A 27303-nucleotide genomic window follows, 5' to 3' on the forward strand; every position below is an offset into this window, starting at 1 on the left:
TTTACTTTAGAATGACAACTAAAAAACCAGAAGAATGACAACTAAAAAAACAGAAGAGTATACATTTTAACGTTATATAAATTACTTATCTTTGGTTGGTCATAATGATTGGTGATTAATCATGAAAATTCCGACAATGATTAGCTTTTACATTTTGAAATTTATACTGGGGGTCGCAATAATTAATAAAAACATGGGAAAAAGTTTTTTCTTTTTTTTTTGAACAAAGGGAAAAAGTTTCTGTAGATCTCAGTTTTCTTTCAACCTCATAATGTGAAATAATGGTGTCTTGCAAATATTGCTATGTATCATTATGGTTCATCATTAAAGAATCCATTTGAAACCAAATTTCTCATAGTCATACACTTATACATTAATGATTCACATGTTTTCTATATCAGTAAAATTCACTAGTTCCCACTAGTAGACTATAACCATTTATCAATATATCAATTTATAGAAAAATGTTGTAAGACATTTAAACTTGTTGCTGAATACACACATGTAGAGTGAAGGAATCCCAATAAAGAGACTGTGAACTCTTGTTCTGTGACCATTATACTTAAAAGCCAAAACAAAAAGCAAAACTAAAAAGATGACAAATCTCTAGGCTTCATACATTTGGGATATGAGACATGTGATATGCAGATGACTGAACATTTGGTTCAAGTCAAACCAGTTTGGTTTCCGAATCGATTCTGGCCCGGTTCAAATTGGGTTTAATAAAATTACAAGTTAGAACAAGATACGACAGCGTTTTGGAAACACAAAAATACTTGAAACTTTCAAAGGACGAGTTTAACAGTACACAAAGAGTTCAAACTAGTCTACTCTTACTCCTGCCCAAAGCCCTCACGGTTCTCTTGTTGCCACCCAAAATTTTGACCGTCTCTACCCCGATTAACCTGCTGGGTGGTCGTCTGAGGCGGTGCCATTCCGGGGTTCCATGACGGAGGAGGATAAGAACCTTGGAAGTTTGGAGTCATCATTGGTGTAGGCGGATACCCGAGCAATGAACCTTGATCCGATCCGCCACTCTCTGTTCTTGTCAACTCATAAGGAGGAGCGCCGTTGTAGAATTGTTGAGATGATCCGTCGGTTGATGGATAAGACGGAAAACCAAACTGCTGTGGTAAACCAGGGTTTTGATTCATTGGAATGGGCAAGCTGGGAGGTTGCATAAGATTCATAGGCGGGTACTCTGGGAACCGGATTCCTGGTTTAGGACTAGCAGTCTCGAATCCCGGAGGGCGAGAGTTATCAGTATCTGCAGGGTAATTCTGTACCTGAGCAAATCCAGATTGTGATTTCGCCATTGAGGCCGACCTGTTAAGTAACGGTTGTTCACGGGATTGTTGCTGCTGTGATCTTAAGGGACCTCGCAAAGTGGATTCAGTAGCTGAAGACTGCTGCTTTGTGCTCTGAACATCTGACTCGTTACAATCTTCTTTCTCTGCATCAGCTTGTAATAGGCTACCGTGGAGCTCATGGACATGAGCTTCAAAGTCAAGTTTCTTCAGGAAAGACCTAAGACAATGAGGAGCTGCACATATGAAGATTCCTTCCATCATCTTGATCGTCTGAATCTTCTGAATCCTTTCATCACATCTATCCAATAACACACACATACACACGAGACAACAAGTTTTCAATTTGATAACTCAGCTATAACCACATCACCTAGTGAATCTTAAGTATCTATCTACCAAAGCTTCTAATGAAACGCTTCAATGTCTCTAAACTTCCCAATTCAAGAACACAAGCCTACTTCAAACTATGGTTCTTAGCATTGTTAGAGTAAAGTTAGAGATGCTTACAGATAGCAGATGGAGTCACTACGAGCACATTCAAGACAAAAGGCATGATCACAAGGAATCTGCAAAAACCAAAGTTTCAATCACATATAAACCCTAACCAAATCATAAAAGCAAATAGGGAGGGGGAGAAACTAAAGTTTTTACCAGACGACCATAGATAGCAATGGGGAAATCGCAACGGACGCAGAAGTGAACTCTCTCGCCTAACTGACGGCGTGAACGGCGACCAACGGGTTTGATAACGGTGGTGGGAGTCACGGAACCGATTCCTTTGGCTACAGGAAGATCAGCGAGGACGAGATGGTCGGGACAGGCTACAGTCACTGTTTCCGTTGGAGAAGGTCTCGCTCCGTTTCCAGTCTCCGTCGGCGAATCCCTCCTTAGACGAATTTGAAGCATTGCTCGCTGTAATTTCTCAAGGGAACGAAAACAAAAAAAAACAAAATCACATGAGCGGAACCCTATATATACAAATCGAAAGAAAAAAGAGGATTCAGCCAAAGTTTCTCTACTTACCAAGTTAAGTCGGAGATTGGGATATCAGATCTCTTCAGTTCTTCACAAGGCTCTTCGCCGGAGGCGAAAACGGCGAAGCAATTTTTTTGTTTTTATTGTTTTGGGTAACGGAGACGACGATACAACTCTGATTAAAATTTCTATTTTATTTAATAATTAGAAATAACGAGAGAACCCTCTGGCGCAGGTAGAGGGTTTCAGTTTGAACCAGACTTTACTTCAGTCATTCCAAATTATACCAACTTGACAAACTTGTTATGGGTTTGATACATCTCAGCCTAAACACAGAGCCAACTTAGATATGTTTTATTCCTAACGAAACATGATAAACATATATCATTTTGCAACTTCAGAATGATTTTCATTGGCTCAGTGTTTCTTTTGCCTCATAAAACATATTGCTTTTGCCTGCATCTAAGCTTATCGATTTAAACAATTTATGAAAGAAAAAGCTTGGAAATCCACTAATAAGAAAACATGAGGAATGAAATGTAGATTTTGCAGAATTTAAGTAAGCAGAATCAACAATGGATTAGTAGCAACTTGGAGATCATCCTCACTAGCTTTATTATTTCTTCAAGTCTCTTCTTCCTTCCTTCACCTTCTTTGAAACCGGGTTCCATAAATCAGTCTCCTCTTTCAGTTTTTCAGCAAACAAACTCCATAAAGCCGTGCTCAAAGCAGAGGATGTCACCAGTGAAGCTCTCAACAAATTCAAAGCCTAATTCAAAAACAGATTCAGTACTCAAGTTTATATCAAAAGAGGATCAAAAGAAGGAAATACAGAAGAAGCATACCTCTGCATTGCTGATGCTGATAACTTTGACCTCTAGGTCGTCTGCGTGACTCTGCAACTTCTTCAGTAAGGAAATAGTGGAGCATGAGTTCATAGATGTAATTGTCAGATCATCTAACACGGTAAACTTTGTCTCTTTCTTCAAGAACCCGTAACAATGAGTAGACTTGTTACTGCCAGAGGATTTGGGATCCATCAAATCCGCTCGAACTATTCTTTCGTTGCGGTAAAGAGGAGTTAGATTACCATTTTTAGTCAAACCATACTTCACTTCATTGACATTGTAGAGCCTGTAGCGGTAGTATATGGTTAATTTTTTCTAATGTTTTAGCATCATGTTCTATATAGCTTACATTAAATAATTAGCTTGGTTATGAGTGAGCATTTTTCTGTTTGGTTACAGTTTTTAGGTGCATCCATATGTTACCTACCTACTGGGAACAAGAGCTCAAAATTTTTTGCATCTAGAACTAGAAGCTATGATGGTTCTAGATTGGAATTCATGTAACGGTAGTAAACCGGTGGTTCTTCAGTGGTGATGCCAGACAACTGCTTCTGACATTTATAGTAATAAGGAAGCACACATTTGGAAGCTGTATGATCAACAACAGTCAAGTCTTTGAAGCTTCTGCGGAGATTTCCAATGGAGTCTAAATTGATATCACATACAAATTCCAGAGGGACAGCCAGGAAAGTGAAAACTGGAGATCTTTGAGTGTTTGCAAAAGAGAACTAGTAGAGTCATCCGTCACACTCAAGTCGTCGGTTATGATAAACGACGACTTGTCTCTGCTAAACACTCCACCGACATCCTTTTGCATGCTATCTTCAAATTTCTCATACTGTGAGAAACTTATCTCCTCATTCATCACCTTTCCGCACTTACATAGGGACGTGTTAAAATTACTGCACATTCTACAGAGACAGAAATATATTCGCACCCAAAGCAAGCTCTCAGTAGGGTCTATGTTGAGCTTAAAGTTTATGTATCGAGATTCCCTAATGTTCTTGGGATACAGCAACATCTGCTTACAAGCTTCAGTCTCAAAATCATCGATTTTCATGTCCACAACACTTCTATAAAGGTTGCTAAGACATCCAACAGTAACAGCTGGCTCAGAGTCTTGATGCTTCTCAAGCCCATTGGCAGTGTCAAAAATCTGAAGAGAACTTGAACAAAATCTTTACCAGCCTCAGCTAAAACGACCTTGTTTTTCTCTTCATCAATGACAAGTCTCAAACTAACCGTTGGTTCCTTACGACCCTCCTGAGCCATTGTAGATCAGACGAATGAAAACCTTCGAAAAAACCAACCCTTAACGCTTTCTCTTTGACTCACACAATTAGAAGACACCTATCAAATAATCACTTACAACAGGATATGGAAATGGGAATACCAAATCTACCTAGAATTACACGAGAAGATCTTATTGTATCTTCCAAATATATTATCTAGGATTCTTTAGTTAGATAATCATTAGGTATAATCACTATCTTTCCTATATAAGCTTGGCTTGTCAATAAAACGCAAGATTTCTTGAACGTGATATAGGTTTTCAGAATTTTCAAAAACAACCTGTAATTATTCAATTTTTTGAAGTAACCCATTTACAAAACTAAAGTCAGTAAGAAAAAGTCACGTATACAAGTTTACCCCCATCACAAAACATCTGTATTGCTTTGTTAAGACAAGACTGTTAATGCAATTGAGAGAAAATGAAAAGATTCAAAGTCTTGTCTTGAAAAATCAATCTTTGTTCAACATAAACTGAAGTTTCAAGTCTACAGAAATCCAAGGAAAAACCAGCAAAAATAGAAAAGCTAGAACAATGTGGAGTCTAAATAGTTCAAGATCATGGTTTAAGAACAGATCATAATAAAGAAGCACTAGCAACTGAGGACCTCTGTTCCTTCAAGTCTCTTCTTTGATCTTCTTCTTCGCAATCAAGTTCCAAAAAGCAGAGTTCAAAGCAGAGGATGTCAACAAAGAAGCTCTCATCAGACTCATTGCCTGAGTCAGAGACAAAAGTTAGTCAAGAAAGCAAGGTAGAGAGCAAGAAAAAACTGTATTACTAGTGAAAGAAAAATGTAACCTCGGCTTCACGGATGCTAATTACTTGCACCTCCAGATCATCCGCCTGAATCTGCAACTTCTTCAGAAGGCAAATAGATGTGCTCAAGGAATTCCTAGGTGTGATTATCAGATCATCTGTAACTGTAAACCTTGTTCCTCTCTTCACAAACCCACCACTACCATTCTCTGACTGATCTTTACCACGACATTTTGGATCAATCAAAGTCACAGGAACTAGTCTGTCCTTACGATAGAGGAGAGTCCTATCAGGATCTGTGGTCAAACTATAGTCCGGTTGGCGAGGATTGGAATTCCTATAACGGTAGTACTCCGGTGGTTCTTCAATGGTGATGCCAGACAACTGCTTCTGACATTTATAGTAATAAGGAAGCACACATTTGGAAGCTGTATGATCAACAACACTCAAGTCTTTGAAGCTTCTCCGGAGATTTCCAATGCACCCTAAATTGATATCACATACAAATTCCAGAGGGACAGCCAGGAAGGTGAAGAGAAAATCAACAAAGTCTTCACCACATTCAACATATAAAATCTTCATGTCCTGCTTCCTTACTATTGCATCCAACTCCAAAGTAAATTCTGTTTTTACCTTCACACCTAGACTCATCAAAAGCTTCTGTATGTCATTAACATCACGTGGACTTTGCTTCTTCAAGAAAGTGTTTGTCAAGGGAGTATTTGAAAAGATCATATTCTCCAGAAGTGTAAGAATCTATTCAACACACCAACAACAGAGAAAAAAAAAAGGTCAGTACCATAGAAGCAGACTGAGAGACCAATATCAAGAAACTGTTGAAGAAAGAAGATATACCTCTTGGAGACCAACATCAAGAAACTGTTCACCAAGCTTACTAACATCAGAACAACCTAGACGATTGAGCGTTTTCAAGACGAGACCAGTAGAACCAACAGAGACAAGAAAGTCATCGGTGATAATGAATGAAGACCTGCCTTTGACAAAGACTCCATCAACACCATTTCGTATGCTACCACCACTTGCTAGTTGATCTTCTTCAGATAATTCAATTTTCTGGTCCATCAACTCTCCGCAGACACACTCAGAGCCGCTAAACTTACTGCAGACGTTGCAGTCTGAGAACGAAGAGCACTTAAAGTAGTTGAGATCATCAACAGGGTTGATGTTGAGCTTAAGCCTTTTGCAATGGATCCCCTTCACACTCCTTGGATTAAGCAACATCTCCTGACACGCTTCAGTCTCGAAATTGTCAACCCCTACGTCCGCAACGCTGTTGTAGAGGTTGCTAAAACAACCAATACTCTCAGATTTTCGATGCTTCTCGATCAATCTGACAATGGTGCCCATCGGTAACGTCAGAAAACTGAAGAGTACATCGACAAAATCTCTATCAGCCTCAGCCAAAAAGACCTTGTTCTTCTCTTCATCGATTAAAAGTCTCAAAGTAAACTTGGGATCTTCTGAAACTTCAGCCATCAAACAATATATCAACGAGAAAAATAGCAAAAACTCTGTGACAATATATGCCTATGGACCTGACCCTCGTATATATATATATTAATATTCCTGAAGGCTCCATCTATCTTTAAGAGAGGGAATACTAATTGCTGCATCAATACCCAAGAGCCAAAACACTTTAAGTCACCCAAGAACCATTAAAAACCAAACCTTTGAGCTTCCCCTTGATTTCGAATTTGGAATATATGAGAGAGTCTCTTCGTTAAATACTTTTGAGAATTGGTGGCTCAATAAAATCAAAATCAATCCTTTAAGCATATCCATTGAATCACAAATTCCCAAAACCAAAAAGGGTTTGAATTTTGAATCAAATCAGTAATAATCACTGACATTAACAGAGCTCGAGACTTCGAAGAACCAAAAAAAAAAGTTTTCTTTTAAATTTATAAAACCGAGAGAGACGTTTTTAATTTTTTTAATTGGTACACATTTTATGATGTTGTTAAAAGATATAACCCCGATACTTATTTTAATTTGCAAATAGACCCCTTTTTCTCAAACTAACTTCAACATCTTGTCAACAAGAAAAAAAGCAGTATGAGAAAAGTAGCTAAACTGAAAAATAAAAGAGTAACGGAAACAGTCAGATGCTACAAAGTCGATGTCCCAAAAAAAAAACCTAATGTAGTAACTGAAACAATTAGAGGCTAATCAGCGATTAGACAAAGTCGATGTCCCAAAAAAAACTAACATAGTAACTGAATTACTGAAACATTTGTAGATGCTAAACAAAAAGATTAATTCCCTAGTGATCAAATCTAGCTAGGTCTCAAGTTTCGGCTTCTTAAAAAACCGGCTTTGAGGAGAACTTGTTGAAGCTGATTCTATAGCTAGCAGGCTAGTGCTTAAGGCAGTAGATGTCACCATTGAAACTCCGAGTAATCTAATGGCCTGCAAAATACATATATATAGGATGATCCTTGGATGTTGTTATTTGGATAAATATGTATGTTGGAATCAAATACAAACAAGAATCTTTTTGACAAAGCTTTTTTACCTCTTCTTTTGTCATATTGATCACTCGGATTTCGACATCATCAAGTCGGGTCTGTTTCTCCTTTAAGAATCCAATGGTTGAGGTTGAGTTCGAAGGAGTAACGATCAGATCATCTGTCACCATGAACTTTGTCCCTCTCTTCACAAACCCACTCGATTCACCAGTCTCATTGCCTTCTGTTTTCGGATCTATCGAAGTCACAGGAACGAGCTTATCCCAGTCATACACAAGTCGTTTACCAGAGTTTTCAGACAAACAGTACTCTCTGAAATGATCCACAGAGAAAGATACAAAACGGTAATAAGTTGGTGGCTGACGACGGGTTGTGACAACCTCACTTAGAAGCTGCTTCTGACACTTGTAGTAATGAGGAAGAACACATTTATAAGCTGAACCGGAATCATCAACACTCAATTCCTTGAAGCTTTTGCACAAGTTTTCAATGCATCCAAGGGTGACTCCGCTGCCCGAGATTTCCCATACAGATTCAAGAGGCATAGCAAGAAAAGAGAAGAGAAGATCAACAAAGTCTTCACCACATTCAACATACAGAATGTTCCCTTCCTCTTTCCTAACATATGCATTCAGCGTTATCGTTTCATCACCACCTTTTTTGATTCCTCTCTATCTTCACTGGGAGATGGACTCACCGTTTTATGAGTCCTCTTCATACCACGTGTGCTTTTCTTTTTCAGAAATGTATCGCTCAGTGGAGTATCCGATGTGAACATACACTCCAGCAAAGTCACTACCTAAAATCATTAAACTGGCTTAAGAACATGGAGGGTAAAGTCTAGTAGTAGTAGTAGTAGTAGAAGAAACATACATACCTCTTGGAGATTAACCTCGAGAATCATCTCAACCAACTTATCACAATCTGCATAGCCAAGATCTTTAAGAACATTGAGTGTAGAACCAACAGAGTTAACTTGCACTTTCAAATCATCAGTGATGATGAACGAAGTATGACCACCCCTCACAAATACTCCACCTTCAACACCACCTTTCCCTACGCTTCCTCGGCCACTTTCTCCTTGAAACTGAATCACTTCATCCATCAGATTCCCACAGATACACCTCGAGGTATTAAAGTTGCTATACCCTTTGCTACATTGTCCGCTTCTCACAAACATAGGGCACATGAAACACTTGGTAGCCTCGGAATCATCCACCTTCAGCTTAACCTTTTGACATTTCTCCTGATTCAAGCTCCCAGGATACAACAGCATTTGCTTGCAAGCTTCAGTACTGAAATGCTTCATGCCCATACTCACAACACTTCCATAGATGTTGTTGAAACAACCAATGGCTACTGAATGTGACTTCTGATGCATCTCTAGCAATCTAACGATTGTTCCCATAGGCAAAGTTGAAAAGCTAAAGAGTATATCGACGAAATCTTTACCGGACTCAGCGAATACAACTTTGTTCTTCTCTTCATCTATGAGTAGTTTCAAGTTTATCACCGAGTTCTCCATATCACCTGACATGTTTCGATTACAGAATCTGCATTGAATACATTTCAAAATCAATCAATCAAGATAATACCCCAAAATCAGAGCCATGATTGAGAGACAAAATTCGCATTGAAACAGTTAAAAAGGTAAGATCTTTACAAAAAANTAAAAAAAAAAAAAAAAAAAAACAATCTTTGACCTGATAGATTATGAACAGAAGCGAAAACGAACAAGGCCGGTTCTGTTTATATGTGCTAAAATCATATAAATAAGACTAAACAATTAACAGAAACATAAGACTAATGTCGCAAAACAAGAACGGGTTTGTTTCGATTAGAGACAGAGGAAACTGCAAACAGATCAATTCCTGGGAAAAAAAACTTGCGCTTGTAGATTCTCGAGAAAGAGGGAAACGAAAGATTGTACCTTTTTAGCTAAATGTCTTCTTCTTTGGTTATGATTTGACAGTGTGATTTGGGCGATTCTCTTCTCTCGATAGGCAGTTTTAGGGTTTGTAAACAGTGATGAACACTCGAGCGGGAACATATATACAATAAGGTTTTTTATTGTTAGTAAACCGGCGTAATTGAAAAAAATGGTTTAACTTAAACCGTTCAAGTTTTAATAATTTAACAAAATATTGAAGATACCAGAGTGACCATGATGTTTAACAAGATTGGTAGACCGTAGATTAATAATATTCTGCTTAAACCTCTCTCATTTTGTATATTTTTTTTTAAAAAAAAACTTTTAAATCCATTAAAAAACAAAAACAAAAAAACTTTTCTTTTTTACATAATAAGAATTTGAATGCTAAATGAACTCAACAATGTGAAAACAAATTGAACTTATGAAATCTCTAACGATCAATGATTAGGTCAAATGACGGGATCCAAAATCCGGTTAGTTCCCACATCATTTTGTCGATTTAGCATTCTAATATATTTTGTATATTTTAAAAAACCACTAAAATCTATGAAAATAACTTATTTACAAATCATAATAGGAACTTGAATGATAAATTAACATAACAATGTGAATACAAATTGGACTTATGAAATCTCTAACAATCAATGACTATGTCGAATGACAGGATCCAAAATCCGGTTAGTTTCACATCATATTGCACATTTTAATTCAAATTTCTATTATAAAATGTAAATAAGTTATTTTCATAAATTTTAATGGTGGGTTATAATAATAATAATAATAATAATAATAAATAAAAAAATCTGTGGAGGAAAATAATATTAGGGACAAAAATTAAATTAAGATGTGATAGAAATTGACCTCAGAATTTTCATGGGGTTGCAAAGGAGATAAGTAGTGGATTTGGGAACCCGAGATTTGAGGAAGGAGATTGTTGTAATTGTAAGCTATGGAAGAGTGTGTACCCATGTCATGTCATGAGGACGGCCTCTTGCTCTTGGCGCAGTTATTATCAGAGTAGACTAGGAAGATTTCGAATTCTTGATTCCACCGTAAAATAAGGAACTAGGTTAGCTAGTTGTGCTTTGACTTTATAGTTTACAGTACACCAAAGCAGCTTTTGAATCTATCACCACCACCATCATCATCATCTCATTCATTCACGTTTTTTCTGTAAGCAAAACCAGAGATTAAATCAACCATAAATCACATAATATTTAGTACTAATTACTAAGATCTGCACGGAAAAAAAAAACTCAGGGAAAAGTTTGATGTATTATTAGTAAAAAAAAAACTCACCGTACGTAGCAATTAAGAACAAGGGAGGCTTAAGGTAAGGATCCGGTAAAAATAAGGAGAAAGATCGTCATTGAACTGGAAACACGACCTGAGGCTGAGATGATGACCCCAAACGTACTTGTGGAAACCCTAAGCTTGTAATTGCAGTCGCAGAATCCATTACGTAAAACGAATCGTTCTGCAAATATAAAAAAACAAGAATATATATCATTGTTACGAATTGGAAGAAGTAGGCATATATGATTGATTCTATACAGACGACGAAAGAATATGGAAGAGAGGATCAGAGATTAGAAAGAAGATGATACCGTGTTTGTAGTTTGCTGTGAAGATGAAAAACAGAGAGAATACGAACGACGATGGTGGTATAGTACATATAATAAGCATCAGAGAAAAGACTCCTCCTTGACCTTGTTATCAAATTCAAAAACAGATAACAAAAGGAAACAAGTCGCGGACTCGTTGTTATAAATTACTCAACGCGCATATCTCTTGCTTATAAAAAGGTAATTTTTTTTGTTACCGTTGTGATCAGTTTCCTTTTATATATTTATTTACTTATATATGTAATAAAAGTAGTATTGTTTTGCATAATACTAATAATAATAAGGGCACAGTAATATCATTGTTACCGTTACTAATAACAAAATAAAAAAATAAAGGAAACAAATGAACCCAAAAATTACTCAACGCATCTCTCTTACTTAAAAAAAAAAAAAAAAAATTGGTAATTGTTTTGTTATCAATTTCCTTCTTTTATTTTCTTTCTCTAATGAATATTACATAAACTCTCCTTGTAGACACGTATCTTCCATGTAGACACGTCGATTGATCTCTACAACAAAAACTTCATGATCCGTAAGATTGATCGGAGTAGAACAATCTCAGAGTCTGGTTTCGAGGATGGCTTTAGCCTTTAGAGAATCATCGTCCGACGATGAAGAAGATCAAATTAAAAGAATCTACGTCACATCAAATTAAAATGTATATGAGAATTGTTAATTATTATTACATATGTAGCTTTATCCGACATCCGTATATGAGTTAATTTAGATACATTTAAAAAAAAAAATTTGAGATATATCAACAATTCGAAATCAATTACTGTGCATATATCCTTGTGATACACGAAAATTTGATACGAATTAAGAATCGGAATTATGACATAAATAGAATTTGCCAACCCTAAGAACAACCATCCCAACTACGAACCTTAGTTTTCAGGTGTTGGTGAGAGACATTGACTTCCCCAAATATATAAAAATAAAAGTGGAGAGACTTGAGACTTCCACCTAAATGGCGCGTGGCCACCCACTCGCAACCTCTTTCTATGATTCGCTAATCGCTATATAAAATAATATATATATTACACACGTTTTGACATTTACATACATATAAGTATATAACTCACACATGTGTTTGTGTTGTCTCGATATAATTGCTTCTAGCGAATGGGTCAGTCAATTTTGAGTCTCATCTCATAAGTCCAATTTTTAAAAGCGTGTTATGATATCGACCAAGAGTCCTATGGTAGTGAGTCTGGTCCCTTTTGAGTTTTTGACGTCACCGGAGTTAGAACTCCACTTCCTCTTCTGTTCTTTTAAATATTTTTAAAAAATAAAATCCATCATTTCTTTTGGAGAATCGGTTTATGAGTCAAGAGAATCATATGGTCTTGAGAACGTGGATCGCGGTTCGGAGTGTTATGTGGTCTTGAGAACGTCGGTCGCGGTTCGGAGTGTTATATGCTCTTGAGACCACCAGAACATAATGTTAGACTGTGGATTAATCTTCCACTAAACTTTAATTAATGATAAGTAATTTGTTTGGTTGGCTTTTAATTGTTTTAAAGTCCATCATCTTAGGTACGTTACTACCATCTTAGTTCAAATGCTACATTACCGGTTGATGGATATTAATTAATGTTTATTAGTTTCTTATACATAACGTTTTCCTACGATGAGCTTTAGAAGTTTATTACATCAAAACGTTTTTTTATATTTAGGATATTCATGAGAATACACGTCAAGTATTTTAGCCACATTGTAGAATTATTTTCATAATTCACGTCAAATTTAAGCTGGGGCTCGTGTGTTAGTATATGAAACATTTACGCAACATGCTATTTAAGTTTTGTGGTGATCAGAAAAAAAAAAAGATGTGTCTATTTACAAAGTACATGAAGATGACTAGGTGATTTCCATCACTTAAGTTCGAAATTCTATTTATATCAAGTTATTTTCTAATATAGGTCTAAACTTCTAGACACAAAACGCATCTGAGCTAGCCATGATTTATACCGGCTTATAACCATTATTTAGCGATAGAATTATAATTCGAGCTCAGAAGTAAAATAAGTAACCAAAAACTGTGAATGATATTGATACTACTACTACTATCTCAAAAGGTTCATCATAATAGTTATTTTTTATGTAACTTGATGGAACTCCAACGGTTACAAAACTAAGTGGGTTGTATATATTTTTAAACGCATAAACAAGTCAGTCTTCTACAGACGTGTCTATTTGTTACCGAGAATCTTGGAACTGCCACGTCCCCTATTTAGTTCGCACATAGTTGGAGGGTATAACAAATATACAGTTCTTATGATCTCTTGGTAAAAAAAAAAAGCTCTGTGTAAAACGGAATAAATCATATTAGTCAATTTAGTTTTTGTATAGAAGTATTTGAATGTAAATCTAAACAGCGCTCAGTTATATATCCAAAAACGGCTTAAATTGGAGTATTCAAAGTCTTTCCAAATTAAGTATGGATTTTAAATTCATCAGATTGTGAAATATTTATGTCAACGATCTTTTTTGTTAGGTCGAAGTGTTTTAAACCAATACTCACTAGACTAGCTTACGTAGAGACTGACCAATTCCATTAATAAAACTATACATTAAAATAGCAAGTGTGTTTATGATGCAGTAAATTATCATTATAATAATACGGGTTATTGAATCCGACTGAAGAGAAGCGTAGTTATGACTTGTGAATAATATAGTAAGATTCTTTTGTTTTTTTTTATGATATGATTTTTATGGTACGGTGATTTACTTGTATACTTATATATATTACAAAATATTAATATAATGATCTTATTTATGTTATCGCAATAAATTATCTTTCACTAAATCTAGATTTAGATGTCTACTTGTGCATATATTTAATTGAAAAATAAAACGAAATCTAAAACAGTAGGAAATGTCGAATTTAATAATCAACAAATCATAAGTATGCAAATTTATTGCTATCTAAATTCTACGTGTCTAGTTTGGCAAATACAACTGAATATTATTATTAACCAATCCAATATCATTAAAATATAGATGATATTAAATAAATTTCTGTAATTATCGTTTACATCTCGAGACGTTATTAATCAAAACAAACAGATACACTATTTTGATACATTTTTTTTTTATAAGTAGATAAAATTATGTACTTTGTTATAGTAATGGCCGAACTTTCTTCGCCATGCAGACAACGGGGGTTTGCCTCCATACATTCTTCCACTTCTTCGACAAAACGGACGTAGATATTGCTACCTTGAGCCCAACGAAATTATGCTTCGCTATTCTTGTTACCTACTAATACTTCAAATTAATTTATTTTTGTCACAAGGTATTTTTGGTCCATTTTGATTTTAATTAATAATTTAAAATATACAGTAATTATTATTTCAAGTGTTATATGGGCTTTTTATGGGTCCAATTCAAACCCGATTGAGATCCACAATAACGGCGTCGCTTTGTCTGAGTTCTTCTCTGAAAGAAGAGTAAAGAAGAACATTACCAGAGAAATTCAAGTGAAGAAGAAGAGACCAAATTCAGAGAGCTTTTAATATTTTTTTCCCCCTCAGTCGAAATCAAATTGAGTCTCTCTCTCTCTCTCTCGTAAAAATGGTTGTTCACCGGATAAAACCATTCAGAATCTCCCGCGTAAAAGACCCTCTCACTCGATTCAAACCTCTCAAAACCTTGACAACATCTTCTTCATCACCCTCTCCCGAACTCGAACCCTCTTCTTCTTCAGCTTCTTCGTCTTCAGATTCAGATTCGTTCTTGGTAGAGAAGATTTGTTTCAGTTTGAAGCAAGGTAACAATAATAATAATAATAATAATAATAATGCGGCTTCGTTGAGAAATCAGCTAATTCGATTAAACCCTTTAGCCGTCGTTGAGGTTTTGTACCGCTGCCGCAATGATTTAAGTCTAGGTCAAAGGTTTATTTATCAATTAGGGTTTAATTTTCCGAATTTCAAGCATACATCTTTGTCTTTAAGCGCAATGATTCATGTTCTGGTGAGGAGTGGGAGATTATCTGATGCTCAGAGTTGTGTTCTTAGGATGATTAGGAGGAGTGGTGTTTCTAGGGCAGAGATTGTGAATGCCTTGGTTTCTACGTATAGTAACTGTGGTTCGAATGATTCGGTTTTCGATTTGTTGATTAGGACTTATGTGCAGGCTAGAAAGCTTAGAGAAGCACATGAGGCTTTTACATTGCTGAGAAGCAAAGGTTATACTGTTTCCATTGATGCTTGTAATGCTCTTATGGGAAGCTTGGTGAGGATTGGTTGGGTTGAACTGGCTTGGGGAGTTTATAGGGAGATTTCTAGGAGTGGTGTTGGTATGAATGTTTATACTCTCAATATCATGGTTAATGCTCTGTGCAAAGATGGTAAAATGGAAAAAATTGGATCTTTTTTATCGGAAGTACAAGAGAAGGGAGTTTATCCTGATATTGTAACATATAATACATTGATTAGCGCTTACTCTAGTAAAGGTCTCATGGAAGAGGCGTTTGAGTTGATGGATGCTATGCCGAGCAAAGGTTTTAGTCCTGGTGTTTATACTTATAACACTGTGATAAATGGACTGTGTAAGCATGGGAAATACGAGAGAGCCAAGGAAGTTTTCGCTGAGATGATGAGATCTGGTTTGAGTCCTGACTCCACTACCTACAGGTCGTTGCTTATGGAGGCATGTAAGAAGGGAGATGCAGTGGAAACGGAAAAGATTTTCAGTGATATGAGATCTAGGGAAATTGTTCCGGATTTGGTTTGTTTTAGCTCGATGATGAGTCTTTTTGCTAGGAGTGGAAATCTCGACAAGGCGTTAGTGTATTTTAACAATGTGAAGGAGGCTGGTCTGGTTCCTGACAATGTGATCTACACCATTCTTATCCAAGGGTATTGTAAAAAAGGTATGATCTCTGAAGCTATGAATTTGAGGAATGAAATGCTTCGGCAGGGTTGTGCTATGGATGTTGTTACCTACAACACCATTTTGCATGGGTTGTGCAAACGGAAAATGTTGAGGGAAGCTGATAAATTGTTCAACGAAATGACCGAAAGGGGTTTGTTTCCAGATTCTTACACTTTAACCATACTGATTGATGGACACTGTAAGCTCGGAAATCTGCATAACGCAATGGAGCTTTTTAAAAAGATGAAGGAAAAGAGAATTAAATTCGATGTTGTGACATACAACACACTGTTAGATGGGTTTGGTAAAGTAGGCGATATCGACACAGCGAAAGAGATATGGGCAGATATGGTATCAAGAGAGATACTTCCCACTCCAATATCTTACAGCATTATGGTTAACGCTTTGTGCAGTAAAGGCCATCTTTCTGAGGCATTTCGAGTTTGGGATGAAATGATCAGTAAAAGTATAAAGCCAACGGTTATGATTTGTAACTCTATGATAAAAGGATATTGCCGCTCTGGTAACGCCTCAGATGGAGAAAGCTTTTTGGAGAAGATGATCTCAGAAGGATTTGTGCCGGATTGCATCAGTTACAACACATTGATATACGGTTTTGTCAAAGAAGAAAACATGAGCAAAGCTTTTGGTTTGGTGAAGAAGATGGAGGAGAAGCAAGGAGGATTACTGCCTGATGTCTTTACATACAATTCGATCTTACATGGGTTTTGTAGACAAAATCAAATGAAAGAAGCAGAGGTTGTGCTGAGGAAGATGATCGAAAGAGGTGTAGAACCTGATAGGTCAACGTATACTTCTCTGATCAATGGATTTGTTTCTCAAGATAACTTAACAGAGGCATTTAGGTTTCACGATGAGATGTTGCAGAGAGGATTCTCCCCTGATGATCAATTCTGAATCTTGCTGAGTTCTGTGGCGATTACTCTACTTATATGAGTTGACATCGATGCGTTTTGGTCAAAGGACCAAAGATAGTGAGTGTTACTTCAGAAGCTCAAGGAACTTGATTTTCTTGAATAGCAAAATGGTCCCCGTACTTTATAACATCTCATATTAGACCTCAGTTTATTGTAATCGATCATTTAAGTCCTTCATACCGTACGCATTCCTTTTTTCTTTTGGGGATTCCCAAATTTTGTTTTATTTAGTCAAATCTTTGTTTCAATACAAAAGTAATATATATGAAAGTTGAAACGGAGGTACCATGGTTGTATGTTTAAACTCTTATCATTCTAGTAGTACAACAACAAATGTACCAAGGAAGAATCAAGAATGAAAAGTACAATTATAAAATTGGGCTGCGGCTAAAAAAGACGTGTCGGCGATGTCGGTGGGGACGGTCCTGACGGAGAACAAGAATAACACTCCGTACGCGTTAGTTCTTTATCTAGCAGACGTGAGTTGTATTGTATAGATAGATAGCAGACAAAAACATATTCTACTTCTCAATCATTTTTAAGAAAAAAAGAATAATTTTATAAATACTTTTGAAATTTCGTCTACTTTGAAAAGTCAGATTCATTGAAGGACTTTAAAAACATTCAAATGTATTATGTATATGAGAATTGTTAATTATTATTACATATGTAGCTTTATCCGACATCCGTATATGAGTTAATTTAGATACATTTTTTTAAAAAAATGAGCTATATCAACAATTCTAAATCAACTACTGTGCATATCCTTGTGATACACGAAAATTTGATACGAATTCAGAATCGGAATTATGACATATATAGAATTTGCCAACCATATCAACAATTCTAAATCAACTACTGTGCATATCCTTGTGATACACGAAAATTTGATACGAATTCAGAATCGGAATTATGACATAAATAGAATTTGCCAACCCTAAGAACAACCATCCCAACTACGAGCCTTAGTTTTCAGGTGTTGGTGAGAGACATTGACTTCCCCAAATATATAAAAACAAAAGTGGAGAGACTTGAGACTTCCACCTAAATGGCGCGTGGCCACCCACTCGCAACCTCTTTCTATGATTCGCTAATCGCTATATAAAATAAAATATATTAAACACGTTTTGACATTTACATACATGTGTTTGTGTTTTGTCTCGATATAGTTTGCTTCTAGCGAATGGGTCAGTCAATTTTGAGTCTCATCTCATAAGTCCAATTTTTAAAAGCGTGTTATGATATCGACCAAGAGTCCAATGGTAGTGACTAGTGACTCTGCTCCCTTTTGAGTTTTTGACGTCACCGAGAGTTAGAACGCCACTTCCTCGTCTGTTCTTTTAAATATTAAAAAAAAAATACATCATTTCTTTTGGAGAATCGGTTTATGAGTCAAGAGAAATCATATGGTCTTGAGAACGTGGATCGCGGTTCGGAATGTTATGTGGTCTTGAGAACGTGGGTCGCGGTTCGTAGTGTTATATGCTCTTTGAGACCACCAGAACATAATGTTAGACTGTGGATTAATCTTCCACTAAACTTTTTAATTAATGATAAGTAATTTGTTTGGTTGGCTTTTAATTGTTTTAAAGTCCATCATCTTAGGTACGTTACTACCATCTTAGTTCAAATGCTACATTACCGGTTGATGGATATTATTAATGTTTATTAGTTTCTTATACACAACGTTTTCCTACGATGAGCTTTAGAAGTTAAATTACATCAAAACGTCTTTTTATATTTAGGATATTCACGAGAATACACGTCAAGTATTTTAGCAACATTGTATAATTATTTTCATAATTCACGTCAAATTTAAGCTGGGGCTCGTGTTAGTATATGAAACATATACGCAACAGCTATTTAAGTTTTGTGGTGATCAGAAAAAAAGATGTGTCTAATTTACAAAGTACATGAAGATGACTAGTTGATTTCCATCACTTGAGTTAGACACAAAACGCATCTGAGCTAGCCATGATTTATACCGGGTTAGCCATCATTATTTAGCGATAGAATTATAATTCGAGCTCAGAAGTAAAATAAGTAATCAAAAACTGTGAATGATATTGATACTACTACTATCTCAAAAAGGTTCACTCATGATAATTATTTTTTATGTAACTTGATGGAACTCCAACGGTTACAAAACTAAGTGGGGTTGTATATATTTTTAAACGCATAAACAAGTCAGTCTTCTACAGACGTGTCTATTTGTTATCGAGAATCTTGGAACTGCCACGTCCCCTATTTAGTTCGCACATAGTTGGAGGGTATAACAAATATACAGCTGCTCTTATGATCTCTTTGTAAAAAATAGCTCGATGAAAAACGGAAGAATTTGTATATACTAGTCCATTTAGTTTTTGTAGAGTAGTATTTGAATGTTATTCGGTATGGGCATCATATTAATCAAAGAACCAACAAGAGTAAAGGGGCGTAGGAAGAGGACAAAGCGATTTGGGAAATCGAGGAACGTTCGAATTTATCCTAAAAGGCCTTTTCCCTTTTTAATACTCAGAACTTACATAAAGGCCATCATTGTGAGGCCATCTTTATAGGCATCTTTATAGGCATAACACCAAGAATGTTCTTAGTCCAAAAAAATTAGAAAATAATAAATAGTGGTATAAGAACACCAAAATCAGTTCTTAATGTAGAACTGTTCTTGGCTCAGTTCTAAGCTGATGTGGCAAGCTGTGAATGGATATTATTTTTTGTAAACAATTTTTCACAAATTAAAAGAGGATTTGATTGAGAATATATAGAATAAATTTGGACATTAAACTATATATTAATTAAATAAAATGTTTGTGTGCTTTAATTAAGTAATATGTTTGTTTTTTTTTCTTTTTTTAATGTTTTTTTGTTTCATAAAATTTTGGTATTGTATTCTGAATTTTAGTAAAAGTTTTATAAGTTTGCAATTTAAATGTTATTTTATAAGTTTTTATAATTGTAATATGTTTAACATTATTATATTATTAAATCTTATGATCTTAAACATGTTCCCCCAATAACTAACTTTTTAACAAAAGATCTTAACTACTGATCTTACATTATTTTCATAATATATTTACTCTAAGAACATCCAAAATAGTTCCCCCTATAAAGATGCCCTTATATTGTTTTCACATGTAATTTGCATACTCTTCTTTCTTTTTTTTTTTTTTTTTTAATTAAACCCATAATTTTCAATCGATTTTGTTCAAGTGAATAAATATGAAAACGTTCATTTTTTACATCTTATAAGTGAACGAATTATGATTTATAAATGTCTTATGTCACTATATAATATGGAACCGTATGATCTGTATACGAAAAGAAATATTAACTGTTTAATTATTAGCTACACGTAATCTCTCTAGCGTATAGTGATTTAGGTTTTCTACTATGTTCTTAGAAAGGAAAAAGATAAATGCGTGATAAGTAGTGTGACGGGCTAACTAACTAATATTGTTGAATAAAGTAACAAAATTAACTAGCTAGTAAAGCTACTGGTCTTATTTAAACTGGCCCTGTTTTTAGAATTCTGACATTAAGAAATAAGGATAATTGACTGCATGATGAATACACTTGCTATTTTAATGTATAGTCTTGTTAATGGAATAGGTCAGTCTCGACGTATTACGTAAATCTAGTCTAGTGAGTATTGGTTAAAACACTTCAATCTAAAAAAGATCGTTGACATAAATATTTCACAATCTGATGCATTTAAAATCCATACTTAATTTGGAAGGACTTTGAAATCTCCAATTTAACCCGTTTTTGGATATATATATATATATATATAACTGAGCAGCGCTGTTAGATTTACAATTCAAACAGTAAAAATGTAAAATACATTACAACTAGTATTCGATTATATTTGATACGGAGTACAAAATTTTCAGTAGGTTTAGTATATCTAAACACGGTTTACTGAATCCAAAAGAAGAAGAATAAGAGTAGTTATGATTTATGAATGGAAAATAATAGTAAGACTTTTTGTTTTTATTTTTTATGATTTGATTTTTATGGTACGGTGATTTACTTGTATAGTTATATTACAAAATACTAATATAATGATCTTATCTAGGTTATCGTAATAAATATCTTTCACTAAATCTGGATGTCTATCAAATAAAGAGATTTCACTAAAAATGAAAAAAACTGTTTGTTATATATTTTACAAAACAAACTGTGTTTATCTTTCGCCGACGTGCAAACAATTATTGACTTATGCATATTTAATTAAAAAAATAAAACGAAATCTAAAACAGTAAGAAATGTCGAATTTAATAATCAACAAAATCATCAATATGCAAATTTATTGCTATCTAAATTCTACGTGTCTAGTTTGGTAAATACAACCAAATATTATTAACCAATCCAATATCATTAAAATATAGATGATATTAAATAAATTTATGTAATTATCATTTATCAACCAAAACAACTATATATACACTATCTTGATACATTTTATTTTATTTTTTTCAACTAGATTAAAATTAGTGTATACTTATTTACAGATACTACATAAATATACAACTAAAAAAAAAAACAATTTCGACAAATAAATTGTGAAGGTTTCTAGGAACTTTAGTAGCAAGTTTCGTAGTTGTATAAAGGACAAGTTTTACATGTGAATTAAAAGAAAACTCCAAATAACAAAGAAGCATAAAAAGACTTTTATATTCGACAAACAAAAATAAAACGACTTTTATATTAGACAAAATCAAAACGACTTTTTAGCTTTAGAGCTCACATATATATATATATATATATCTTCGACCCAAAATATATTTGGAGACTCAAAGAGAGAGGAAAAATAAAAATAAAAAGAATTCGAGAGAGATTGTTTTTTTTGTCTGCTCGGCCTGAGATCACGCTTAAGTTATATTTAAGGGTGAGAGAGAGAGAGAGAGAGAGACGAAGAACAATAGAGAGATATCATTTGATTCCTAATATATCATTTTTTTTGTTCATTCATTCTTTAAAAAATTCCCCTGTTTTTTTCCCGGTGGCCACATGTCAGTCGGCGTTCCGGTGAACCCTTCGAGCAGCAGCCAATTACCGGCGCCGCCAACAACAACAACAACAAGACGGCGCGTAGCTGATTCACAAGAAGATCATTGCACCGTCGTTGTCGGAGGAGGAGGAGGAGGAAACACAGTGATTTACGTCCCCGACGAGGAAGAAACCGCCACAAGCTGCGGCGTCGGAGGAGGAGGATCGTTGTCGTCGTCGTGTTGTCCAAGTGGTTCACACCACAATTACGTCGTCGGGTTCTTGTCTCTCCGTAAATTCAGGCTCGTGTGGATGCTTATGGTTGAGAACAAATCTCAATGGACGGCTGGGATTGGTCGTAACATGAGATCGGCGACAAATCTTGGCCGTTTGATTTTAATTCTATTGTCCATCCTCGTCTTCACTTTCTTCCTCATCGTTGCTATCTCCGGACGACGGCAGCAAAGACACGTGGACAAACATGAGTTCGTCGTTTCTATACATCCTAGACCAACGATTGAGAAGATCATTAGAGAAGAAGAATCATCATCTACTTCTTTTCAAGTCCTCCTTCCAAATTCAAGATCGGTAAGTTCATATTTTCATAAAACAGAGTCGACAAAATAAAGTTTTATTTCCGCGTTGGAAAAAAAAAAAAAAACAGAACCCATGTTTACGATTCTGTTCGTGTCGACAAAAATTCGGAGGTGAATCTAAATTAAAATACACAAATTATGTATTTTCTTTATTAGTGGATTAGTTTTTCGTAGAAGGATTTTTCTAAAGTTCGTTAAAAATATAATTTAAAGAATATTTTTTGCCAAATACGAAGTCATCGTGGGTCTGCTCCATTCGTTATTGAATTTTCTAGCGGTTGACTTGATTTTTTTAGTTGTTTTTATAACTAATCCAATAGTACTACTTTTACACTAGCTAAAATCATTATGACATCAGCTTTTAAAGATTAACTAGTGTACGTTGGCCCATTGGGCTTATTCATCATTAATCATGTGTCTCATTTCATTTTGTGAACTAATTTTTGCTTTTTTGTCCCAACAGATCCCAGAGATTTGGAATCAACCAGAGACTGGTAACTATCAGAAGTGCATGGCTCGTCCTAAGAACCAAAGTAAGTTTCATCATTTCTTCTCTTCAACTCCGGGGGAAAAAGAAGACGAGAGAAACATCTGACCTAATAATCGTTTTTTGTTTTGTTTAGAACCAATCAAGAAAACTAATGGGTATCTTCTTGTTCACGCCAATGGTGGTTTGAATCAGATGAGAACTGGTGTAAGTTTCTCTTTCTTCTTCTGCTTTTATGTTTCCAGCATAAGATTTTCTTGTATCCTCAATTTATTTCTTCTTTACAGATATGTGATATGGTCGCTATCGCTAAAATCATGAACGCAACTCTTGTTCTTCCGTTTCTTGACCATTCATCTTTCTGGAGTGATCCTAGGTAAACCATTATCATCATCATAACCATCATCATCATCATAAAAAATTCAGCATCATTTAATAAACTAATCAAGCTCTGTATCCATCCTCTTCTCAGCACGTTTAAGGACATTTTTGACTGGAAACATTTCATCAAAGCACTAGCAGAAGATGTCCAAATTGTCGAGTATTTACCTCCAGAATTTGCTTCCATTAAGCCTCTTGAAAAGAATCCTGTGTCCTGGTCCAAGGTAAACCTTTGTTAACTTCTCTGTTTACTCTTTAGGTTATTCAGCAATTTTAACTAACTCTGTAATGGTTTTGTTGGTGGCAGTCGAGTTATTACAGAAACTCAATAGCCAAGTTACTGAAGAAGCATAAGGTGATTGTATTCAATCACACTGATTCTCGTCTAGCGAACAACAGTCCACCTCCTTCGATCCAGCGTCTTAGATGTCACGCAAACTATGAAGCTCTTCGTTACTCTGAAGAAATAGAGAATCTAAGCAATGTTCTCTCTTCAAGACTTAGAGAAAAAAACGAACCCTACCTTGCTCTTCACTTACGGTACAAGTTACCACTATTACTACTCCCTCTCTCTCTTATGAATGAAGCTGAGAATCATCTATTAATTGAGTTTTTTGCCTTATAGGTACGAGAAAGACATGTTGGCGTTTACCGGATGCAATCACAGTCTATCCCATGAAGAATCGATTGATCTTGAGAAGATGAGGTATAGTATACCGCATTGGAAAGAAAAAGTAATCAATGGTACAGCACGGCGTCTTGAAGGTAATTGCCCTATGACGCCACGTGAAGCTGCTGTGTTCCTCAAGGCAATGGGGTTTCCTTCGACAACGAAGATCTACATTGTCGCAGGAAAGATCTACGGCCAGAAGAGTATGACCGCATTCCACGAAGAGTTCCCAAACGTTTTCTTTCACTCTACATTGGCCACCGAGGAAGAGCTTTCGACTATTACACCTTACCAGAACAGATTAGCTGCTCTTGATTACAATTTAGCACTCGAAAGCGATGTTTTTGCTTATACTTACGATGGAAACATGGCCAAAGCAGTTCAGGGTCACCGGAGATTCGAAGGGTTTAGAAAAACGATCAATCCCGATAGGTACGGTATATCTTTCTTGTGTGAAAAGAAACCCTTTTCTGTACTTAAGACTGACATTTTACGGTGGGTTTTTCAGGCACAGGTTCGTGAGATTGATAGATAGGCTCGATGCGGGACTTATATCATGGAAAGATTTCTCGTCGAAGGTTAAGAAACTACATCAGAATAGAGTAGGAGCACCGTATCTTAGGCGGCCAGGAAAGGCAGGCCCAAAGTTGGAGGAGAATTTCTATGCTAACCCTCTTCCAGGTTGCTTGTGCGATACGTCTGAGGAGCAAACCGGCCTTAACCGGTTTGAAAGACCAAGTCTACGAGCACAATCTCTGAGATAAAAGGGTAGAACGATTTATTCATTAAGTTTATACGCACATACACAACGGTGGGAACACACAAGTTTTGGTTTTTCTTTTCTGTTCACTTGTAGATTAGGGTTTTTATTTAAGTATTCTAACTGTACTAGGAAATTAGAGAACTATAAGCAAGATTTGTAAATTCAGCTATCAAATACGAATCATTGCTTATACAAATGACTTCGAAAAATTAAATTCGAAATCTGCTGTACTTACAGCAATGATGAATCTCTAGATTGAGAGGAAGGGGACCACGGGAGACACTACACATTCCACTGTTACTCTCCTCTCACTTTCTAATCGGTCAAGACAGAGAAAAGACACAGAGAAAGATGTCTGAAAGTGGCAACTGATTATAAATGCATTTTGTAGAATTCACGAGAATCCCTTTGCTTTCTTTTTTGGAACAAACTCTCTCCTACTTCAATACCTTCACGTCTCCTTTTGTGTCCTCAAATGAGTGAAGGAAAACAAAACAAAAAAGAAGAAGAAGAAGACAATATAACATTAATCAAGATTTTTTAATTAATACATATATTGTAAGATTCTAACATGTGAAAACTTATCTCACCAAATTCTGCAACTAACAAAAAAACAAACAGAAGAAGAAGAAGAGGAAGGACACCAGAATTTACATTACAAACAACAAAGACAAAAACAACATTCTAAAAAAAGACCACCAAACTACTTCTTCCCTTCTTCTTCTTCAACAGCATCTGTTTTCATCACAACCATATCAGACTTTTCATTAGCACATTCCTCAGGAACTATAGCCATTGACTGCCTATTACCACATATTGTCCAAAGGTATAACGCTAACATCGCTCCTAAAGTTCCACAAACCGCACCCAAAACCAATGCACTAAGCATTCTCCATATACATCTGCCTTTACCCTTAACTTCCAATGTCTTCTCCCCCTCCTTAACAGTCTTAACAACTTCATCTGGATCAAGCGGCTGTGAATGAATCCTCATCGAAGGATGTCTCAGTTTAAAACTCCATGAATAAAGATAATGCGGCCTAGAAGAGTTCCCATTTGCAGAGGTTAACCCAACCATAAACTTCCCATCTTTCCATATCTTAGCCAAGTCTACTGAGTAAGAGACAAATGGATCGATCGGCTTCAAGGCATTAGATAAACTCACACGAACCTCTATTCTCTTTGAACTGGCCTCATAATCAATCCAACAATTCAATCTCTTCTCTCCACTGAATTGGTCACCTAAAGATGATAACTTTCTAATTTTACCAGATTCAGGTCTACCAACTAAGATCCCTACACGATTCCCTTTCTTGGAGATACCAAACGGAACAGCAACAACCTTGTGTTGCAATAAGAACCCAAGACCAGATGAACTACTGTTATTATTATTACCCTTTCTACCAAACGACCTAAGATCCAAACCAGTTGGAACCATTAGAAAAGCCAGAACACTACCAATCTCATCAGACATCGAAAACGAGAAACTAGTGGAGAATGATCCGGAAAAGTTTCTCTCTTTACCTTGAAACAGTCTGATGGGTTGCCTGTAAACGACTCGTCCTTCACTCCGACTCACTGAGTCAGTCAATTGAATCGATGGACCGCCGTTAACAAGCTTAGAATCTCCAAACAGAGCAACATTCTCGTCAAAGCTCGGAGATTTCACAAACCCATTAAACAAAAACGAGGGATTTGCATCTGTATCAGCCATTGTTTGGTAAATCTCGAAGCAGCATAAAACGAGCAGAAAAGCTAGGGTTTTGAACACCGCCATAGCCGCAACTGGGATTGAGCTTCAAGAATCAAAGTAAAGGAGCTTCCTTTTTCTCTTCTTCTTCCTTCTTAGATGGAATATTTAGGATTCTTGAATGAGTTCCAGTTTTCAAGAATTTAGGGTTTTTCTTTTTAATCGATGTGTGGATTTTGGTGAAGGAGAAGGAGAAGGGAATTAAATAAGAATTAAAGACATCGTCTTTGGAGGAACCTTTGATTCGCTCTCAAACACACTCTCAGTGGTTTGCTGAGTAAGGTAAAAAAAATTCAATTAATGCGATCTCTGTTCTTATACCCACTTCTTTTATCTTCTCTCTTTCGTAGCCCCCATGTTCTCGATTGTGACATTTTAACCCCACTCTTTCTATTTTTTTTTTTAAATCTAAAATCTAATCAATAGGTGTAAAGCCAATTATTAAATCAAAACATCGTATTCGAGAATTATGATGTTACAATAAGATTAGGTCATAACCTTTTTTATTTTAGATAGTGCAAAAGAAATCATATTTATTGTCCATTGAGAAAAAGGAAATAGGGAAAATGTGGGGTTTAAGATAATAAAGGTGAAATTGTTGGCGGAAAGAAGAAGATG

At 35.7% G+C, this 27303-nt stretch overlaps 6 protein-coding genes and 1 pseudogene across 6 annotated transcripts; 2 read left to right on the forward strand and 5 right to left on the reverse strand.

The window, feature by feature from the left end:
- Positions 714–2448, reverse strand: LOC104768353 (E3 ubiquitin-protein ligase ZNF645-like). Its single transcript, XM_010492300.2, has 4 exons — positions 2334–2448; positions 1962–2222; positions 1818–1876; positions 714–1608 (listed from the first exon to the last, which is right to left on the reverse strand). The coding sequence occupies exons 2-4, from the start codon at positions 2214–2216 to the stop codon at positions 834–836; spliced, it is 1089 nt and encodes a 362-aa protein (XP_010490602.1). The 5' UTR covers positions 2217–2222; positions 2334–2448; the 3' UTR covers positions 714–833.
- On the reverse strand, positions 2902–4405 carry LOC109131132. The gene is made up of 6 exons (XM_019241742.1): positions 4376–4405; positions 4071–4289; positions 3884–4001; positions 3634–3830; positions 3131–3421; positions 2902–3054 (listed from the first exon to the last, which is right to left on the reverse strand). Exons 1-6 carry the CDS (start codon positions 4403–4405, stop codon positions 2902–2904), a joined length of 1008 nt encoding a protein of 335 aa, XP_019097287.1.
- On the reverse strand, positions 4899–7068 carry LOC104768354. The gene is made up of 3 exons (XM_010492301.2): positions 6036–7068; positions 5223–5936; positions 4899–5140 (listed from the first exon to the last, which is right to left on the reverse strand). Exons 1-3 carry the CDS (start codon positions 6675–6677, stop codon positions 5042–5044), a joined length of 1455 nt encoding a protein of 484 aa, XP_010490603.1. The 5' UTR covers positions 6678–7068; the 3' UTR covers positions 4899–5041.
- Positions 7258–10370, reverse strand: LOC104768355 (annotated as a pseudogene).
- LOC104768356 (pentatricopeptide repeat-containing protein At5g01110-like) lies at positions 14727–17226 on the forward strand. Its single transcript, XM_010492303.1, has one exon. It carries the CDS (start codon positions 14807–14809, stop codon positions 17027–17029), a length of 2223 nt encoding a protein of 740 aa, XP_010490605.1. The 5' UTR covers positions 14727–14806; the 3' UTR covers positions 17030–17226.
- LOC104768357 (uncharacterized protein At1g04910) lies at positions 21850–25156 on the forward strand. The gene is made up of 8 exons (XM_010492304.1): positions 21850–22626; positions 23098–23167; positions 23258–23328; positions 23409–23497; positions 23594–23726; positions 23810–24042; positions 24128–24604; positions 24681–25156. Exons 1-8 carry the CDS (start codon positions 22060–22062, stop codon positions 24934–24936), a joined length of 1896 nt encoding a protein of 631 aa, XP_010490606.1. The 5' UTR covers positions 21850–22059; the 3' UTR covers positions 24937–25156.
- Positions 25439–26972, reverse strand: LOC104768358 (L-type lectin-domain containing receptor kinase IV.2-like). Its single transcript, XM_010492305.2, has one exon. It carries the CDS (start codon positions 26710–26712, stop codon positions 25639–25641), a length of 1074 nt encoding a protein of 357 aa, XP_010490607.1. The 5' UTR covers positions 26713–26972; the 3' UTR covers positions 25439–25638.

Source organism: Camelina sativa, chromosome 20, assembly GCF_000633955.1.
Source record: "Camelina sativa cultivar DH55 chromosome 20, Cs, whole genome shotgun sequence".
Lineage (NCBI taxonomy): Eukaryota > Viridiplantae > Streptophyta > Magnoliopsida > Brassicales > Brassicaceae > Camelina > Camelina sativa.

What these genes read in the sequence shown, in the direction of transcription:
- LOC104768353 (XM_010492300.2), bottom strand. Translation starts at nt 2,216, where the DNA reads ATGCTTCAAATTCGTCTAAGGAGGGATTCGCCGACGGAGACTGGAAAC. An exon ending in TTGCTATCTATGGTCGTCTG is followed by an intron (nt 1,877 to 1,961) that starts GTAAAAACTTTA and finishes TGGTTTTTGCAG; the next exon opens with ATTCCTTGTGATCATGCCTT. An exon ending in AGTGACTCCATCTGCTATCT is followed by an intron (nt 1,609 to 1,817) that starts GTAAGCATCTCT and finishes GTTATTGGATAG; the next exon opens with ATGTGATGAAAGGATTCAGA.
- LOC109131132 (XM_019241742.1), bottom strand. Translation starts at nt 4,405, where the DNA reads ATGGCTCAGGAGGGTCGTAAGGAACCAACG. An exon ending in CTACTGAGAGCTTGCTTTGG is followed by an intron (nt 4,002 to 4,070) that starts GTGCGAATATAT and finishes AAGTGCGGAAAG; the next exon opens with GTGATGAATGAGGAGATAAG. An exon ending in TATCATAACCGACGACTTGA is followed by an intron (nt 3,831 to 3,883) that starts GTGTGACGGATG and finishes AAAGATCTCCAG; the next exon opens with TTTTCACTTTCCTGGCTGTC.
- LOC104768354 (XM_010492301.2), bottom strand. Translation starts at nt 6,677, where the DNA reads ATGGCTGAAGTTTCAGAAGATCCCAAGTTTACTTTGAGACTTTTAATC. An exon ending in TTGATGTTGGTCTCCAAGAG is followed by an intron (nt 5,937 to 6,035) that starts GTATATCTTCTT and finishes TGTGTTGAATAG; the next exon opens with ATTCTTACACTTCTGGAGAA. An exon ending in TTAGCATCCGTGAAGCCGAG is followed by an intron (nt 5,141 to 5,222) that starts GTTACATTTTTC and finishes TCTCTGACTCAG; the next exon opens with GCAATGAGTCTGATGAGAGC.
- LOC104768356 (XM_010492303.1), top strand. Translation starts at nt 14,807, where the DNA reads ATGGTTGTTCACCGGATAAAACCATTCAGAATCTCCCGCGTAAAAGAC.
- LOC104768357 (XM_010492304.1), top strand. Translation starts at nt 22,060, where the DNA reads ATGTCAGTCGGCGTTCCGGTGAACCCTTCGAGCAGCAGCCAATTACCG. An exon ending in TCCTTCCAAATTCAAGATCG is followed by an intron (nt 22,627 to 23,097) that starts GTAAGTTCATAT and finishes TTGTCCCAACAG; the next exon opens with ATCCCAGAGATTTGGAATCA. An exon ending in TACCTTGCTCTTCACTTACG is followed by an intron (nt 24,043 to 24,127) that starts GTACAAGTTACC and finishes TTTGCCTTATAG; the next exon opens with GTACGAGAAAGACATGTTGG.
- LOC104768358 (XM_010492305.2), bottom strand. Translation starts at nt 26,712, where the DNA reads ATGGCGGTGTTCAAAACCCTAGCTTTTCTGCTCGTTTTATGCTGCTTC.